At 40.0% G+C, this 18,722-nt stretch overlaps 1 protein-coding gene across 4 annotated transcripts in view; it reads left to right on the forward strand.

The window, feature by feature from the left end:
* The window catches only part of LOC137333010 (phosphatidylinositol-binding clathrin assembly protein-like), a 108,418-nt gene that overhangs the window by 74,133 nt on the left and 15,563 nt on the right, over nucleotides 1–18,722 (forward strand). The window contains exons 14-18 of one of the 4 annotated variants that reach the window (XM_067997078.1): nucleotides 4,470–4,610; nucleotides 9,879–9,962; nucleotides 10,603–10,668; nucleotides 13,111–13,221; nucleotides 16,575–16,691. In XM_067997078.1, the coding sequence (XP_067853179.1) occupies nucleotides 4,470–4,610; nucleotides 9,879–9,962; nucleotides 10,603–10,668; nucleotides 13,111–13,221; nucleotides 16,575–16,691 (519 nt within the window). The remainder of the gene's footprint in view (nucleotides 1–4,469; nucleotides 4,611–9,878; nucleotides 9,963–10,602; nucleotides 10,669–13,110; nucleotides 13,222–16,574; nucleotides 16,692–18,722) is intronic. The other 3 variants (XM_067997079.1, XM_067997081.1, XM_067997082.1) reach the window with 3 other exon arrangements.

Here is an 18,722-nt window from a genome sequence, read left to right on the forward strand (position 1 = left end):
AGAGCACCTAATGACTCACCTTTATCTCAGTGAGTAGGATGAGCCTGTTTACTAGTGCACAATTTGTGGAATCTCGGTTTGCGTCTCAATCGCAAATCCGTCTCTACGTTCAAGCTGCTTCAATATTTATTTTTGTTGTAAATAAATGAAGAAATCATAGCTACGTGAAGCAAAGTGGACAACTATTTCAGCGCTCTTTGGGACAATTCGGGGCACTCTTTGAATTGAGACTTAAAACTGATCACAAGGCATGACTTAAAAATTGTGACTCAAAACAGAGTTACCATCACCGTCTATCAAATTCTCTTTTAGACTCTCTGCAATCTTGGCCTTTGCTATAGAAGTCCTCTGAAAATCGATTTTGAGCCCAGGTGAAATCCTGCAATTCATTTGCTCCTCTTTCAGGAAAATATTTCCTAAATTTTGTGCAAAGCTTAGACAAATGCTCCAGAATTACATCTTTAACTCTTAAGACTGACATTTTGCAGTCCATAATAACAGAAGACAATGTTGAGAACTTAGTTACATAATCTTGCACTTAGCTACTCCATAGCTGAAGGTTTTTTGTCAGAGCTCTGTACTTTTTTGTGCATGATTACAATGTTACAGTTCTTACCCTGCAAAGAAAGGTTGAGCCTGTCAAATATGTCAGCCAAATAGCCCAGTAAAACTCGGAAGTGGTGGTGAAGTAGTGATTCAGAATCGATCAAAAACATGAGGCAATCTTCCCCCAGAAAATCAGTTTGACGATAAATGGAATATGGTGGATGTTGTATGCATGGATTTTCAGATGGTTGATGAGGTGCTGTGTGGGGATGTTAAAAATGTGGTAATTAAGCAAATGTCCTGTTGTATGAAAGATTAATTAGATGAATTTTGATACTGCACTTCAGTCAAAATGCACAAACTGATGAGTTCAGGTTTTCTTTTACACCAGCTTTTTACTTCGCTGATTAATTAATCAACTGCTGATTTCTAGCAAATAGACTGTAACTATATATAATATATATTTCTAATATTTTATGAAACAAATGCTCAAGTAGCCTTTCCCAGGCAGCATTGTAACTTCTCTTAAACTTTTCAATTAGATTACGCATTTCAAGTGTTTAACACTGTGCATAATGGAACACTTCATGAATGAACTAATACATGAAAGGTCCAAGTGGGGGATGTGGGGTTTTTGGGTGAATGAGCTACTGACCACATAGCTACTGAGTACTTAGAACCAGTCGGCAGGCGGAGAGGCGAGCAAGCAAAGGGATGCATAATTGTATATTGTACTTAGAGTCAAGCTATTTCTAACAACTACTGCTTGGAGTGAGTTAGGTTTAATTGTGGCCTTCGGTGGTGTATGTTATGGAACCAAATTCGTTCAGTTCTGAGGTTTGCATGTTGATGTAAACTGTAATCGTATCCTTGGTATTGAAGTTATCTTTCTCAAGATAATCCTCAAATGCACACAATCATATTAGTAAGGATTTTGCCACAATAATGATGGAATGTTTTTGAAATAGTGCCACTTGATGTGCAATTTCTCTCCTGCAGGCTTATTAATAGAACTGCCCTTATTCTGAAACTATTTCAGAAATGCTAGAGCATTGGAATTTTCTCCACTTCCTCCCCACCCTGTGCTGTTGTGCACTTAACCAGTGCTGTATCTATGGATCTGGAAAAGATGCGGCTCTTAATTGTTTAAAATATTGCATTTGCAAATTAGTTTTGTGCTCCAAACTCTTCCTGTATGTATGCATGGCAGCATCCAACATCAGCATATCAGACAATATGCACCATTCACAGGAAGCGTTTGTGTCGTAAATCCAATTTTAAACAAAACATTGTTTTGAATAGTTTGAAATATTTGAAGATGCAAAAATTGAAATACTAATGTTACAAAAATTAGCATTCAGGAGGCAGTGCATTAAAACAATAGTGTAATAAGGGTTTTGGATTAAAATTACCCACCAAAGTCAATGAAGCCTGAGCAGTTCAGTGACAACTTTGATATGTGTTGAAACATACTTCAGTGTGTTCTATGCAGTGGAGTCTGGGGTGATAGTGTAATTAAATTTTTGGACAATTTTTGTTCAGGCTCCTGCTATAGAATTGAATAGTTTGAACAATAACGATGCCTGGTTTTGATCCATGTTGTGCAAATATGACCCAACTGCCTTAACAAAATTTAGTTTTTAAAAAATGTATATTTTTCTTTAACTTTTAGTTTTTGTGCTATGTTGTATGACATAGTGCAGTACATTGTGCTCCTTTAATCTATTCCTGGAGGTTTATATTCCTAGAACTGGATGTTTTTATATAAAATAATTACTTCCATTCCATGCATGTTATATAATGAAAAGTTGAGGTGAGTCATACCCTCACCCCCAAGTTTGAACCGTCATTTATGGACTGCTTTAACATTACTTTTGCAGTTTGGCCCAACCTAAATTTTTTGACAGCCTAATGTCGAGCTTCAGCTCCGTTGAGGGATTTCTTTAAGCAAATTGTATCAAGTGCTATTAGAATAGGTGTGTATACGTAAAAAATTCTAATGAACAGAATGAATCCCAGAGAGAGAAAATTACATAATACTTTTGACAGCAGCTTTCCCTTTTGTATGCATACTCCTGATGATAGTCTTCTATTTGGAGCCATACCATTATCTGAAGGAGTACTTGGGGTTTTATTTTACTATTCTCTTACCTATTCTCCTCCCTGCTTCAAAGAAAAGTGCTTAAATGCTAATTTTTCTGCCTTGTCTTTAATTGTCTCCTTTATGTAGTTTCTGTTTTTTTTCTAACCTCTTATGAAAATGCTTAAATGACCATCTAATAATTGGATGTTTTTCTATGTTAAAGGCACTGTATAAATGCAAGTTATGTTAAATGGTTCTTGTAAAGTCTATGGAATGTTTGTTCCTCCTTCCCTCCAATCACCTCACTTTCCCTCCTCCATTCTTGCTGAAAAGGTAGTTTTTCAGACCCATGTTCAGATCTCTATTAGCCCAATCCATTTGGGTAATATCATTGGTTATGTCTGGCCCAGACATTCCTAACTACAAAAAGCAGAAAAAGTGCAAGATCAAACAGGATGTTAAAAAGTTACAAAAATATGAGTATCTAATTCAGCCATTATGGGTCCTGAAGGCTTTTCTCTTTTTTTTCTTTCCCCTAAATTTGGCCTTCCAGTGTTAAATCATGTTCTTTCTCATCCTTGCTCTCATTTGGAGTATAGATCTTCTGGTTAGGGGTAAGTGTCTTGTCCTATTTTTGAAATGCTTGTGCATTTAAAATAGATGAATGTTAGCTAAAGAGCATATACTATAAACAGATTTGTGAAGTGTAAATATCCAAAATACATTTTGAAGAAGCATAGATTAGCATTGAAGTGCATGGGCTCTTTACTCAGGTATTTCAGAAGATTGAACTCTTTTGTGCACAGCTGTTAGTGTATTTCAAAATTGGGCTGTTATCACTAATGAATTTTAACTGACATTTTTTGTCTCTCACCTGGTATTAATTTTAGTGAATGTAAAGCTCAATGGGGAATTGAAGGCACTTCAGGGTAGTCGATGCTTGAGCAGTGTGCATGACTGAGGAAGAAAATATATATTTTTTAAAAATTGTTATTTTCAGTTCAATCTTATTGAAGGTGAATTAGAGAACTGCTCAGGCTGATATATTTTTCAATATCCACTGTGATCCTATGATAACTGATTTGAAGCTTAGTTGTAAAAATCTGTGAAATGCATCAGTGATGTCTAATTAACTGAAAATAATATATGTGTGTGTGTGTGTATATATATATATATATATATATATATATATATATTCAGGATGATGTACGTTTTGAGTATGAAGAATTCCATGTAATGGCAAGTGGATGTGGTTTGACTATATTGTAATTGTGTTTTGGTACGGTATAAGTGGAAAATGGCCATTCTTTAACATTCAGATAAATGTACTTAGTCTGGTTCCACTATAGCTATGTACTTCAGAAATCCAATGTTTTAGATCAAAGCAGCTATCTTGGTCCTGCATTAACTCTGTGTGTGCGAGGTTATGTGGCTTTTTGGGTAAAGGATAATCAAGTGATTGATTTTATTATGAGGAATTTTTTTCAATTAAAAACCCTAGATGGAAGGTCAAGGCCCATAGTTTGAGACAGTAACAAAGTTGGAAAAAAAAGTCCAAGGAGATGAGAAATAGTGGTTTTGAAGCCATGCTGTGGTTTTAAAAGCCTGTCGATTGTAGGAGGAAGGAAAGACTGAGGGAGATAAACAATTCCATAGTTTTGAGAGCCAGAGAAAGAATGATTTATAATTGGAGATGATGTGTCAAGTGTTCCTGAAATGGCTGCTGCTGATGGAGATGACCAGGACAAAAGAGAGGTCACTTTATTGTCTTTTACCTTTATACCTATCACAATGTGGCTACCATTGGTTCCTCTCAACTTTCTCTTTCTCTACCTAATAGACCCATTTTCTGCCTCTGATGGTTGTATTGATTCTGTCTGTCGTTTGGACCTGTTTGACATGCAGCCTGTCGAAGATGTAGTAAAAACCACGGTCGCACCTAACGCTGTTTCAAAGCACACAGTGGTCCACCTTTTTAGCGGTAAATGGGAATTCTCACACGTTCTTTCACTTAGTCCAATCTTGTTAATACAGGTTCTCGTACGCATAATCTGTTATTGACTTGATCGGATGTTTTGTAATTTTTTTTTGTCAGCCGCGTGTCGAAAATACATGGAAAGCTATGACCATGTTTAAGTCTCCAAACTATGCTACTGAGAAATCCATATAAGTAGATTTTCCTCTTATGGAGTGTGCACACAATCTCTAGGTTTCAGGTTACCAGAGCTAAGGCTTGGGCACGCTAAGGTGTGCACAGGGATACTACTGGAATTTAATCAGCCAAAACCGCACAGTCTTACTGCAACTTGTTCAACCAAGACATCCTATATGTTAGAACATTTTTTTTGCAGGGCTATCTGGAGCCACGTGGGAAGAATTCCTGCTCCCAGTGACTCTCTGCCCATCGAAGTTCTATTAGTGAGCTAGATTGGCTGCTAAGTTATGCCCTGGGGTACTGAAGACCTGCCTCAAGTATTAGATTACTGATTCTGCCACGGTTGATTGACAGTTCCAAACTTCCATTAGCATACATGTCATCTTTGTTCCACTTTGAAGGCCTCCTTTGCCTTCCCAAGGAGACTAGTTACCAGTTGGTCATTAGGTAATTGACCTTGATGGTTGATAACAGATATCAGAAGCACCTAAAGAGCGGTATGCTCAAGAGTGCCATGGTGAGCAGGACTTTGGAAAGAAAAAGGAGATTGGTGATAGGGTGGTAATTGGAGAGAATGGAAGGTTAAGGGGTAGGCTTCTTGAGAGGCGTAGTAATAATGGGCTTTAAGAAGCTGGGGTGGTGCCGTAGGTTAGAGAACGGTGATGCCAAAAAGCATAAAACTGAGGGAATGAAATTTGGTGCTCAGATGCTGGGATGGGAGAGAAACCAAGGGAACAGCTTAAAGGCTTCATGGATGAGAGGAGTGGATTGAGGGGGGCGATGTAGGAAAGGCAGAGAATGGAGTGGGTGAGGGCCCAGTTGGCTGGATAGCAGAGTGGCAGCTGGGCATTGAGGGAATTTCAGAGGAGGCAGCAGCAGCTTTGTTGATGTCTTGAATTTTGGACAAGGAGTCTGAGTTTCTCTCATTTCGAGTGTGAGGAGGAAGGAGGACTAAATAAGTGGTTTGTAATGAAGAAGAGAAGTTTGGAGTTGATCTGTATACAATTGAGTAATCAGCAGTTTTGCCCAGGGAGAGCACAGTAATCCTGTTCAGTATTCACCAAAAGGATTTTGCACTAGGTAACTGTTCTCTTAACGTTTGAAGAAGTCTTTGTCATTTCAAGAAAGTTACATTGACTGAGCACTGCATTTTTACACATGAAAATGACAGGAATTCACATTCACTTCAGTATCTAGTTGAGCTTGGGGCTAGGTGTGTCCTTTCTGAATATGTATTTTTGATCCCAAGGGAGGAGGCAGAAAATCTAAATTTGAAACTGCTGGGCCAAATCCAGCAGTCCTTTCTAACGTTGTCTTTTAACTTTGTCTAGAAATGCCACCTTTACTTCAACTAAGGGTATGTAATTGTCAGATCAGATTTGAAATCCACTTGCAAGCTTATATCTGGTTCTCTGAAAGTAATTTCAAAGATCATTGGTAATGCTGAATTGGTGCAGTACAAAATGAAATAAGATTAAAGCAGAGGCTTGGGGTGATTTCAAGCCAGGTATTTGCCTACTCTGTGCTCACGTACCATTACACTTTTGCAGAATGAGTACCAGTGCAAGGAGTGCTGAGTGGATAATCCATCTCTGCCTCCTCCCGATATCCCCACCATCACAGAAGCCAGTCTTCAGCCAATTCGATTCACTCCACGTGATTTCAAGAAACGGCTGAGTGCACTGGATATAACAAAGGCTACAGGCCTCGACAACATCCCGGCTGTAGTGCTGAAAGCTTGTGCTCCAGAACTAGTCGTGCCTCTAGCCAAACTGTTCCAGTACAGCTACAACACTGGCATGTACTCGACAATGTGGAAAATTGCCCAGGTATGTCCTGTCCACAAAAAGCGGGACAAATCCAATCCAGCCAATAACCACCCCATCAGTCTGCTCTCGATCATCAGCAAAGTGATGGAAGGTGTCATCGACAGTGCTATCAAGCGGCATTTACTCACCAATAACCTGCTGACCGATGCTCAGTTTGGGTTCCATCAGGACCATTCTGCTCTAGACCTCATTATAGCCTTGGTCCAAACATGGACAAAAGAGCTGAATTCCAGAGGTGAGGTGAGAGTGACTGCCCTTGACATCGAGGCAGCATTTGACCGAGTGCGGCACCAAGGAGCCCTAGTAAAATTGAAGTCAATGGGAATCGGGGAAAACTCTCCAGTGGCTGGAGTCATACCTAGCAAAAAGGAAGATGGTAGTGGTTGTTGGAGGCCAATCATCTCAGCCCCAGGACATTGCTGCAGGAGTTCCTCAGGGCAGTGTCCGAGGCCCAATCATCTTCAGCTGCTTCATCAATGACCTTCCCTCCATCATAAGGTCAGAAATGGGGATGTTCGCTGATGATTGCACAGTGTTCAATTCCATTCGCAACCTCTCAGATAATGAAGCAGTCCATGCCCGCATGCAGCAAGACCTGGACAACATCCAGGCTTGGGCTAATTGGCAAGTAACATTCGTGCCAGACAAGTCCCAGGCAATGACCATCTCCAACAAGAGAGAGTCTAACCACTTCCCCTTGACATTCAATGCCATTACCATCGCCGAATCCCCCACCATCAACATCCTGGGGGTCACCATTGACCAGAAACTGAACTGGACCAGCCATATAAATACTGTGGCTACAAAAGCAGGTCAGAGGCTGGGTATTCTGCGGCGAGTGACTCACCACCTGACTCCCCAAAGCCTTTCCACCATCTACAAGGCACAAGACAGGAGTGTGCTGGAATACTCTCCACTTGCCTGGATGAGTGCAGCTCCAACAACACTCAAGAAGCTCGACACCATCCAGGACAAAGCAGCCCGCTTGATTGGCACCCCATCCACCACCCTAAACATTCACTCCCTTCACCACTGGCGCACCGTGGCTGCAGTGTGTACCATCCACAGGATGCACTGCAGCAACTCGCCAAGGCTTCTTCGACAGCACCTCCCAAACCCGCGACCTCTACCACCTAGAAGGACAAGGCAACAGGCACATGGGAACAGCACCACCTGCACGTTCCCCTCCAAGTCACACACCATCCCAACTTGGAAATATATCGCCGTTCCTTCATCGTCGCTGGGTCAAAATCCTGGAACTCCCGACCTAACAGTACTGTGGGAGAACCTTCACCACACGGACTGCAGCGGTTCAAGAAGGTGGCTCACCACCACCTTTACAAGGGCAATTAGGGATGGGCAATAAATGCTGGCCTTGCCAGCTACGCGCACATCCCATGAACGAATATTTTTAAAAGTTGGAAACTTGAACAAAAGTGCCGATATTCAACAGCACAATGTTTCGTGTGCATGCACTGCGCACATATTTTATGGCTTCGCTTGTCATCCAGTATGCAGAACAATGAATCTTTTGGTTTTCTTGTATGCCTCAGTTTACTTCTTTTCTCCTCTTCCTGCCTTCCAAAAAAATTGAATGTCACAAGTTTTTTTTGTTGACTGCAATACTGTAGTCATTTTTATTTTGGATTCAAGGTTACTGCTTTAAATGTGTTCCAATTCTAACAATAACACTAGATACAAATTTGTACATGTCCAGTGCATTCTGAATTAATAAGTCCCGGTTATTCACCTGTAAGCCTTCTGATTTTTGACTATCACTCCTGAATTCGGGTCAAAGTCTGATTAAAATCTGCTGCAAGAAAATGTGCGCCTTTTCAGGAGATATGTATAACAATGGTCATAATTCGAAAGCTTTGGATTTAATCACAACTCTTTTGGAAGGAGACAATTAAGTAATAAACACGTACAATGTCTTAAATTATAATGCTAAAAGGAGTTGATGTGCATTAATGCATCCTCAGCACCTCTTCTCCATTGAACTTTGGTCAATCCATCTGTACCTTGGCACATGGCCTTGAAGCTGTCTGTGCAGACAGAAGATGAATGGCACTGTGAGCCAAACTGAGAGAGTGGCTGTGTGTGTTACAACAGAACTACAGTGGATGTTTCTAGGTTTTATCTGGTTTCAACCTCATTATGGAATTCATTTTTCAGGGAGGGAGGGAGAGAGAGAAAAAAAGTGTTATCTGGTGTAACCGTAAAATTAGAAGGCTTATTTACCTGGAGTTAATTTGGGATAGTCCTTCAGCAGAACAGTGGCTGAATTGCAAGTACTCCTGACCAGTAAGATACTGACTGTTGAGGCTGGTTGAAGACACACAAGTAAAGTGGACTGCTTGTGTGAAAGACCATTTAGGCAATTTTATCCACATCTCTAAGAATGAGTGATCCTGTTGGCTGATGGGTCAGCAAAAAGTGCTTAGCCCTTTAAGTACTCTAATCTTGCACTTTATTTAGACTCTAATTTTAAACAGTGTTGGTGATTGGAGCGGAGCTAAGCATTTGCCAACTCTAGGGCCAACTGGAAATTTCCTTAATTGTTGGGTGGCAGAGAGGCAATACACAAATTTTAATCAGCCATGTTTTTAAAGCATTAGAATTTAAAGCATGCAAGAAGAAATCTAGGGAAATTACATTGAGGTGAAAATTGCAGGATATCACACTGCAACAAATCACTTGCCCTGTTCCTCCGTTACTATTTTTTGTCTTTCTATGTCTGAACATTGGTCACTGCAAACAAGCAAAACACTTTAGTTTACACTTTTCTGGCAAGTGCACTGGTGTCGATGTTTTTGCAGCCTGAATTAGTGCCCATCTTTTAGATCTGCATAAAGTGGGGTTTTAGTCTAAAGCTCTTCCAAATTTCAACTGGTAACTTACAAAATTTGGATTGTTACTGTTGTGGTTTTTAAAGGACTACAATATTTCAGGAATAACTCCATTTTCAAACATTCTTAACCCTACCCTACCTTCCAAAAAAAAACTATTGGTCACTGCTGCTGCAGTTCTTTTTCATTAAAACTGTGGAGAGTCTTTACACCAAACGAAAAATAGTTTTCAATGTATTTACATTTTTGACATTTCAGAAGTAAAATTATTTTGAAAAATTGCATGAAAAGAGTACTTGCCTGCTTCATGTGGTCACGGTCACATTCACATCTGTAAAACACATTTCACCCAGTCAATGGGGTGGTGAAAGAGAAGAAATTTAGTACTACCCATAATTCCTGTGACTCTTTCCTAGATGTATTCAACTCGTTTCCTGAACCAAGCCCTGCTACAGCTACAAAAATTGAACACTTTCCTGAGGTAGACATCTTTGCTGCAGGTATCTAATGTGCACAATCATTGCAGTGCAGTGGTGACTAGTCTTGATCTATCTGAAGTTAGAATTGTGGAAATTACAGCACAGAAAGTGGCCATTTGGCCTACCATGCTAGCTCCACCATGCAACCTGGAGCAATCTACTCTAATCCCATTTCCGTTTATAAAATCAGAAATTATACACACTCAGATGGACTGCCATATCCTATTTTCTCAAATTAAATTTTAATTGCCATAGCTATTTCACAGGATAACTGAGTTTAGTTGAAAACGTCTGTTAGATTATTCTTCCTTGAAAAAGATAATATTTTTGATGGTCTATAATTGTGGCAGAATCTTAATGACTAGGTTTTTTAAAATCAAGAATGTATATCAGCATATAATTTTCTAAAAGGATGTGAATTTTAGGTTGATATGATTGGGTGGCAGAATGGCATAAATGTTCATCTGATTTATATTTGATGGGCTGTAGAGATATAACTTAAATTATGCATCCAGGTACCTAGTGCATGAAGATGCAGTCAGTCGATGCATTTATTGAATTGTCAGTATGACTATGGAAGCTAACAGATGGACGTTACAGTATTCTGCTCCTTGGGATAATGCTAACTTTCATATCTGAACTCCCCTTTTTTCTGCATCAGATTCTTTCACCTCAAAAGGACCTGCTTCTGTTCCTGATGTTATTTCCACCCATGATCCCTTTCTTGGTGAGTTGCTTCCTGATAAGTATGTCTCTTGCTTGCTGCCTCCCCCTTGCATACACATTTGTTCCCTGCTTCCCACGCACTCAATCACACATTTTTTACACACTCGTGCTCTCGTGTTGCACTCTTGCTTGTGCTCACGCCTGCTCATCATCTCTCTCCTTCATGTACTCTCCATCCCTCTCTCATACAGGTGCTCACTTGCACTGTCCCTCGTCCTTATGTGCACATGCATTCTTTGTTTTGCCCTCTCCATCATGTACTCGCTCTTGTTCACACGCCTCCTCCAACCCCGCCTTCACTCGTTCTTTTTCTCTCCCTCCCTCTCCTCCCCCCCCCCCCCCCCCCCCTTCCTCCTCCCTCCCCCCCACTAACAATGATTAGGACAAGTTAGTTTGTGGTCAGAATTGGCTATGAATTGTTTACTGCAGATGACTGTTTTAAAGTAGGTCAGTCATGACTTCTTGGGTACATGATGTAGCTTTTAGGGGGTTTTTTTTAGTCTTAAGATACCTTTGCTCTTTATGTAGTTGTAATGCTGCCATCACTGAATATTTCTGAAACTGCAACAGATTTACAATTTGTAGAGTTAATCTGAAGCTCTTAAGCACTCACCTTTTGAAATATTAGATTTGAAATCACCCTTGGAAACAACTGGCAGATAACTGTGCACTGGTTGGGGTTGTATTCTCTGGAGTTTCGAAGGTTAAGGGGTGATCTGATCGAAGTTTATAAGATATTAAGGGGAACGGATAGGGTGGATAGAGAGAAACTATTTCAGCTGGTTGGGGATTCTAGGAGTAGGGGGCACAGTCTAAAAATTAGAGCCAGACCTTTCAGGAGCGAGATTAGAAAATATTTCTACATGGTAGAAAAAGGGTGGTAGAAGTTTGGAACTCTCTTCTGCGAACGGCAATTGATACTAGCTCAATTGCTAAATTTAAATCTGAGCTAGATAGCTTTTTGGCAACCAAAGTTATTAAGGGATATGGGCCAAAGGCAGGTATATGGAGTTAGATCACAGATCAGCCATGTTCTTATCAAATGGCGGAGCAGGCACGAGGGGCTGAATGGCCTACTCCTGTTCCTATGTTCCTATTTGGGAAAATTATAGAGCAATTGCAACGTTTTTATTCTAGTAGCATCCCTCAAGAAACAAATGAAGCTTTTAAATTGGAGTTTGTGTATTAGTGTCAGCTCTCTTACCTCTGACTCAGAAGGTTGTGGGTTCATGCCCCACTATGCACTTTAGGCTAGTGCTTAAGTGTAGTACAGAGGAAGTGCATTGTCGGAGGTGTTGTCTTTTGGAAATGGCATTAACAACAGAGGCTTTTTCAGCCTAATTAGCTGAACATAAAAGATCCTGGGGTCGAATTTCCGCTCTGTTACGTCAGTAATATCAACGCAATTCGAGCAGAATCGGTCGAACCAGCGCAAAAGGTTGGGGAATTTTAAACATAAGCGAGTTATGCCCAAAACCATTCACGCTCAAGTTTCTGCGATCTTTTACCCTGGTTCAAAATCAGTTCAGCCAAATCGGACCTCGCTCAGAAAACTGGCTATGCCCCCAGGTCGAGATTTCGAATTTCTGCCAATTGTGCTGGTTAGGGAAGGCTTTTCAAATTGCACTCGTTTTCTTAGGCGCATAGGAATTAGTAGGCACGTTTTTAAAGTTTTTTCATATCAAAAAATATTTAATATACTAAGAAACCAACTAGTGTACACCATTGAAAGTAGTAAATGGTTCAGTATAGTTTGTTAAAGTCATTTTCAGAGATTTTTAAATCAGGTTACTCACAGCTGGAGCACTGTACACTTATTAAAAATGCTTATTTTTTGTGATATATCCATTTTCAGCTGTATTAATAAAACTGGACCAGGTTACCATTCTTAAATACGTCAATGAACACTTTTTAATGGAAAGGAAAAAAAAGGAACTTACATTCAGTGACGCTGCCCGATTGTGCTGGTTCATGGAAGATTTTACGTTTGTGATTACGCACATGATTTTTATCATAAACTTGAACTGTAACTTAACCAGCGCAATTTCAAGCGCATTCAATATCCTGATTGCACTCAAAGCGGAATCTGTGCCCCCCCCATGTCTATTCGAAGAAGAGCAGGGAATTCTCTTGGTCAATATTCTTTCCTCAACAAACACCACCAAAAAAGGTCATCGGGTCATTAATTTACTTGCTGTTTGTGGGATCTTGACTGCGCAAGATGGATGCTCCATTTCAAAAGCAATCCATTTGTTGTAAAGCACTTTGGGACATCCTGCGGATGCAATCGGCCACTATATGAAGTCAGTCTCACTCACTCTGTGTGGCTCTTCCTCGGGCGCTTTCTGCCTCTCTCTGTCTCCCTGTGTGTCCCTTCTTGTCGTTTTTTTTTCTCTCTGTTTTGTTCTTGATAATGACTCTTTGTGTTAAACTTTTATTCTAGGATTTGCTCCTCAACCAGTCCCACAGATGATTGCTCCAGCAACAATGAATGTGGACTTTGATTCTGTGTTTGGATCCAAATTGGGCATCAGTGATGCCAAGAATGCAAGCGGTAAACACCTAATGCTGATTTGCATTACTTACGCTAAATCTTTCAGTATATAGCAAATTACAGCAATACTGTGCAGTGAAATTGTCACTGTACTCTAGAACACCCATTTTTTAAAAAGCATCACAGCTTAATATTTCCCCTCATGCAAGGTACTCAGCATTCCTCATCCTCTAGATAGGGCAAACTGGTCTGACTTTGGTTAGCTGACAAGAATCTTAGGCCTAATACTCGGCTGCGCAGCACCCATTTTCCTTTTCGTTGTTGAGCTGCCTGGGAATGCCTATTAGGTGTCCGCAGCTTGCCGGCCCAATAACGGGTGCACCTCGGACCAATCTATTCAGGCGTAGGGACCATTCCCTGCGCCCCGCATACTTGAATTTCTAGGCTTTTAATTTCTGTGACGAGACCTAGACGTTCTTATGTTTTTTTTTTGTTCTGAATTCTGCATCACCTTTACTATGAAGTGTAACTATTACGTAAGTGCATTCTGTACCCATTAGAGAGTGTGAGCAGCTTCCACTTTAAGTGCACAGAGCTCACTGAATACAATTTCTTGGAATTGTGATAGAGTTGCAGCTAGCCCATCAACCCTTTTTGATCTAACGTGTTGGTGCTGGAGACATTTCAAGCTATTTTCTAGCTTCTATTTTCATTAAGTTTTTTTGTAAAATATTCAGTCATGCTTGTATCAGTAGCTGACCTGGTCTTCTCCCTTCTCTGCCCTTCTCCACGCTATTTATAATGTGTGGATGCCTGAACTTATTGAGATCTAGTATATGTATACTGTCATTATAAATGGACCACATAAGTTAAGGGCCTATTGTAACAATGCTAAATGAGTTGTTTCACAATGTGAAAACTACATTTACATGGTCTATTGAGTGCTCCCCTAATGTGCTGCATGGAGTTCTGACGCTGATTCAACTTTCTTCTTTCTCGTTCTCTTCACATGATACCACTTTGGGCTGACGACGTCTTGCTGAATGAATGGGTGAGTTGGATTTTATTGCTCGACTGTGGTTGAATTTTGTAACTAGAGATCATATATTAGTTTTTGTTCTCACCGATTAGATGTGTGTGTGTCTCTCTGTCTCGTATAATGTCTTGCTGTAGCACAAGCAAAATAATCTTTTAGAAAAGAGCTATTGACTCTACTGATGTACTGCTATTTCTGATGTTTAGTTAGGGGTAAGTATTCAACAGTTAAAACGAATTTTCCTTGACCTCGTTATTCAAAAATTAGGCCATAAACACAAATATTTTTTAAAAATCTGATCTATGACTGACCTGTCAATTGGTTTCAAGAAAGCAAAGTAATTACATCTTGCAGCCTTAAAGGGGCACATGTACACTTCAACAGAATAATGCACGCCAGGATGATGCCAGAATAGTCTGCCTTTTTGGCAGAGGGGATTGAAACCTGGTAGGGATTGATGTGGTCAAGCCAAATCTAGTGATAGAAGGTTACACCAGTAGTGTGCCAGGTATACTCAACTTTACACCCCTCAGACTTTTAAGGAGCAAAGACTGGAGCTGTACCAGAAGAAATGACAAGGATGAGAGATATTGATGGTTTAGCTAGAGATGAGAGTATTGAAAGTAAAAGTGGTTGAACAAACCTCTGTAGTGGTAACCTTTGCAAATGGAGGGCCAAAGGCTGGGTGGTTATAAGTCTACAAGTGCTGTTGTAAATAACTTGTGCAAAGAGTTTGTTTCCATGGGCAGATGCTGAAAGAATTATGATTGAAGGAGGGTTGAGGTATGTGGGTGGTGAAGGATACAAGTAGTGTTTGAGATGGTCTTATCGATGATCGAGACATGGGAGCATTAAAGCCACGGGACAAGGCAAAGGGGTGGATGTGAATATGGGTAGGTATATATTATAGGAAGAGGTTTAGAGAGGACTGGAGGAGGCCAAAAACAAAACACAGGTAGGTTTGTTTAAAAATAAATCATCACGTTCACACCACACACTTATCTCCTTGCATACATATTTACCTCCAAACACCCATGCACCCCATCTTACCCATTCACCCTCTACCAGATGTTCACCTTTCCTGGAGAAATGCCATGTGAGATTAATGAATCTACTAAAACATTACACCACATTGGCTTTTAGATTATTTTGTATCTGTAACCGTTGCTTAATTTTAGGTGCTGCTGATTTGGAGTTGCAACAGACGGGCACTTAACAGTTTTCAGGCAACGAGTGAATTGAGCTTGTATTTATTTAACAGTTACCTTTTGTTGCCTTAAAGGAGCATAGCTGCACTTTAGCAGAACAATACATTGTGAATTAAATTATATAAAAGTCCTGTTCCAATAAATTGACACACAATCTGATTAACCATGAGCAACACGACCAGAGATGATCAGTAAATGAGGAAATGTTGTATATTGATATGGTCTGGCTATTTTGTAGCACCTTTTTCTTTAAGTAAACTGCTTGATTATTTCTACAAACAGACCATGTCTTCAATAAAATGCAACCTGTATTTTTTTTTGCTTGCTGCAGTACTAGTTAGTGTATCCCAAGTCAAACAATTAATTTCAATTATGATAAATTGCCTGCTGTAGAGTGGATAGTAGGGGCACTATATTTGCTGTCTGTCCAAAGGCAGAAAATAATCACGATACTAGACTGCTTATACTGACCAGTTTTATGTTTATATTAAAAATTACTCACAGAAGCAAACAAACAAAATGCCATACAGCACAGTTAATAATTTACTCTATATATATATATATATATATATATATTGCGTTGACTGAGTCAATTGTTGCATTCTCTCCTGGAAACTCTTGAAAAGATGGTCTCTGACAATACATAAGCAACTGCTTATTAATTTTCCTCATCCCTGACACATGGACCAGTACAGGAGCATTTATACATTGAATTGCTTTTAATGAAGAAATCAAAAAAATTGTCTGCATCTTAATAAACAATAGAAAAATGGCTTGTAACAGTTGTATTTTAGTCCATGAAAATTACAAATTAGTTTGCCGAATGTTACATATATTAACATTTTAATCACTCTGCCTTCCACCAAAAAAGCCTTTATCTTGGCTCGATCATATTTCTGTTGGATAGAAAAACAGTTTGAGTAGCAATTCCTGCTTTTAGTAAAGCATATGGAATCCATATGTGTCACACACTTCCTCAGCATGCATTGGTGAAAACAGTTGAGATAAATAAGGTACTGAAACTGTTGTGCCATTGTTTGGAATATATTACATTATCAGAGAGACAATGAAATTTGCAACTTGGAAAGACACTCTGGAGGATTGTACATGTGAGCTTTGCCTTAACTTTGTGTCTCCATTATTTTATTACTAAGGTTTTGGTCGACCAGGTGAATTGCTGATGCCAACTTTCCTTGCCAAAAATCAGATGACACCCCCAGTGATCCAGCAGAATAGCAAGCTACTAGCAAATGACTTGGATTCATCTCTAGCCAACCTTGTGGGCAGTATGTATTTAAGAATGAGCTAGTCTATTGCTATTTGAGGAGAGTTATGAAGGGCTAAAGAAGTGATTGTGGGTAACTCCTTTTTCTAAGCTATTTTCCAAATGATTCCTGCTCTGATTAGGCTGTTGTACCTGGTCCCATATGACCAGGAAATATACTTCCATTGATGTTCAGAAATCTTAAAGCCTCACAAACGTTTCTTTCCTTGACAAATATATTGGAGTTTAGCTAGAAATCTTGACTTAATTATGTCCTGTAATGTATGATCTCAGTCAGAAATCCAGTTTTCTGCACTGCAAGTTATTCCATATGCTGATTTTTAAAATAGTTTTATAGTTATTAGCTGGTGTTGCCATTTTATGTTTTCTTAAAAGGACTGAAATTAAGGGTAGCAATAATCACTGAGTTTGAGCTCTCAACTAGCCATCAGTTTGAAGCTCTGCCTTGGTTGACTTTTCTTAAGAAAGATGGGACAATAACTGGGCACCTGCGAGGGAAGAAACTGTAATGATCATTGAGCGAGATACTGGAGGTCCAGGAGAGGATGGAGAAACCTTGTCAATGCTATGGTCTATTTTTCCCAATGGATTGACTCCCAAAAATTAAACAATAACTTGGGGAAATTTATGCTCATTTGAGTGAGCTGATCTTTTTTTTGTGCACTTGCTTAAAGGGTGCATATTCAATAATTGCTTGTACTTATATTGTCTTTAACATTGCTTTATGATGAGGGGGAAGCGGGAGACTGGCAAAACATGAAGCACTGAGGAGTTAGGGAAAGTGAATGGAAGGTACGGGTAAAGAGATGAGTGCACCTGTACTCATTGCTGACCTCTGCTTGCAAGTAGCTAAATAAAGATGTTTTCAAACTGTGGATTGGACAAGAGCAACAGGAAGCAAAAATAAGATTCATATTACACGTTTTCATATGGGCGCTTCTTTGTGAGAGGAATAGTTAGCCAACAAAATCCAATGTGATAAAGAAAGAAGTTACATTTATATAGTGCCTTTAATGTCCTCGGGATGTCACAAAGTACTTCAGTCAATAAATTACTTCTGAAGTGTAGCCAATTATTATGGAGACAAACATGGCAGCCAATTTTCATACAGCAAGATCCAACAAACAGCAATGAGGTAATGTGTTTTGGTGGCATTGGTTGAGGAACAAAAGTTGACCAGAGCACCAAAGAACAACAGGAGAGTTCTCCTGAATAGTGATATGGGATCTTTTGCATCTACCTGAACAGGGCCACAGTTTAATATCTCATAGAGTCATAGAGTTATACAGCACGGATAGAGGCCCTTCGGCCCATCGTGTCCGCGCCGGCCATCAGCCCTGTCTACTCTAATCCCATATTCCAGCATTTGGTCCGTAGCCTTGTATGCTATGGCATTTCAAGTGCTCATCCAAATGCTTCTTGAATGTTGAGGGTTCCTGCCTCCACAACCCTTTCAGGCAGTGCGTTCCAGACTCCAACCACCCTCTGGGTGAAAAAGTTCTTTCTCAAATCCCCTCTAAACCTCCCGCCTTTTACCTTGAATCTATGTCCCCTTGTTATAGTACCCTCAACGAAGGGAAAAAGCTCCTTAGTATCCATCCTATCTGTGCCCCTCATAATTTTGTACACCTCAATCATGTCCCCCCTCAGCCTCCTCTGCTCCAAGGAAAACAAACCCAATCTTCCCAGTCTCTCTTCATAGCTGAAGCGCTCCAGCCCTGGTAACATCCTGGTGAATCTCCTCTGCACCCTCTCCAAAGCGATCACATCCTTCCTGTAGTGTGGCGACCAGAACTGCACACAGTACTCCAGCTGTGGCCTAACCAGTGTTTTATACAGCTCCATCATAACCTCCTGCATTGTCAGAGAACATCTCATCTGATGTTCTCTGACAGTGCAGCACTCCCTCAGTACTGCACTAAAGTGTGAATTTAAAACAAACGACCATTTGACTTGAGATGAAAATGCTACCACTGAGTCAGATTGATGCTTGATCTGCTGAGTTCTGTTGCTATGGCATAATTGCTTCACA

This window comes from Heptranchias perlo, chromosome 15 (genome assembly GCF_035084215.1).
Source record: "Heptranchias perlo isolate sHepPer1 chromosome 15, sHepPer1.hap1, whole genome shotgun sequence".
NCBI lineage: Eukaryota > Metazoa > Chordata > Chondrichthyes > Hexanchiformes > Hexanchidae > Heptranchias > Heptranchias perlo.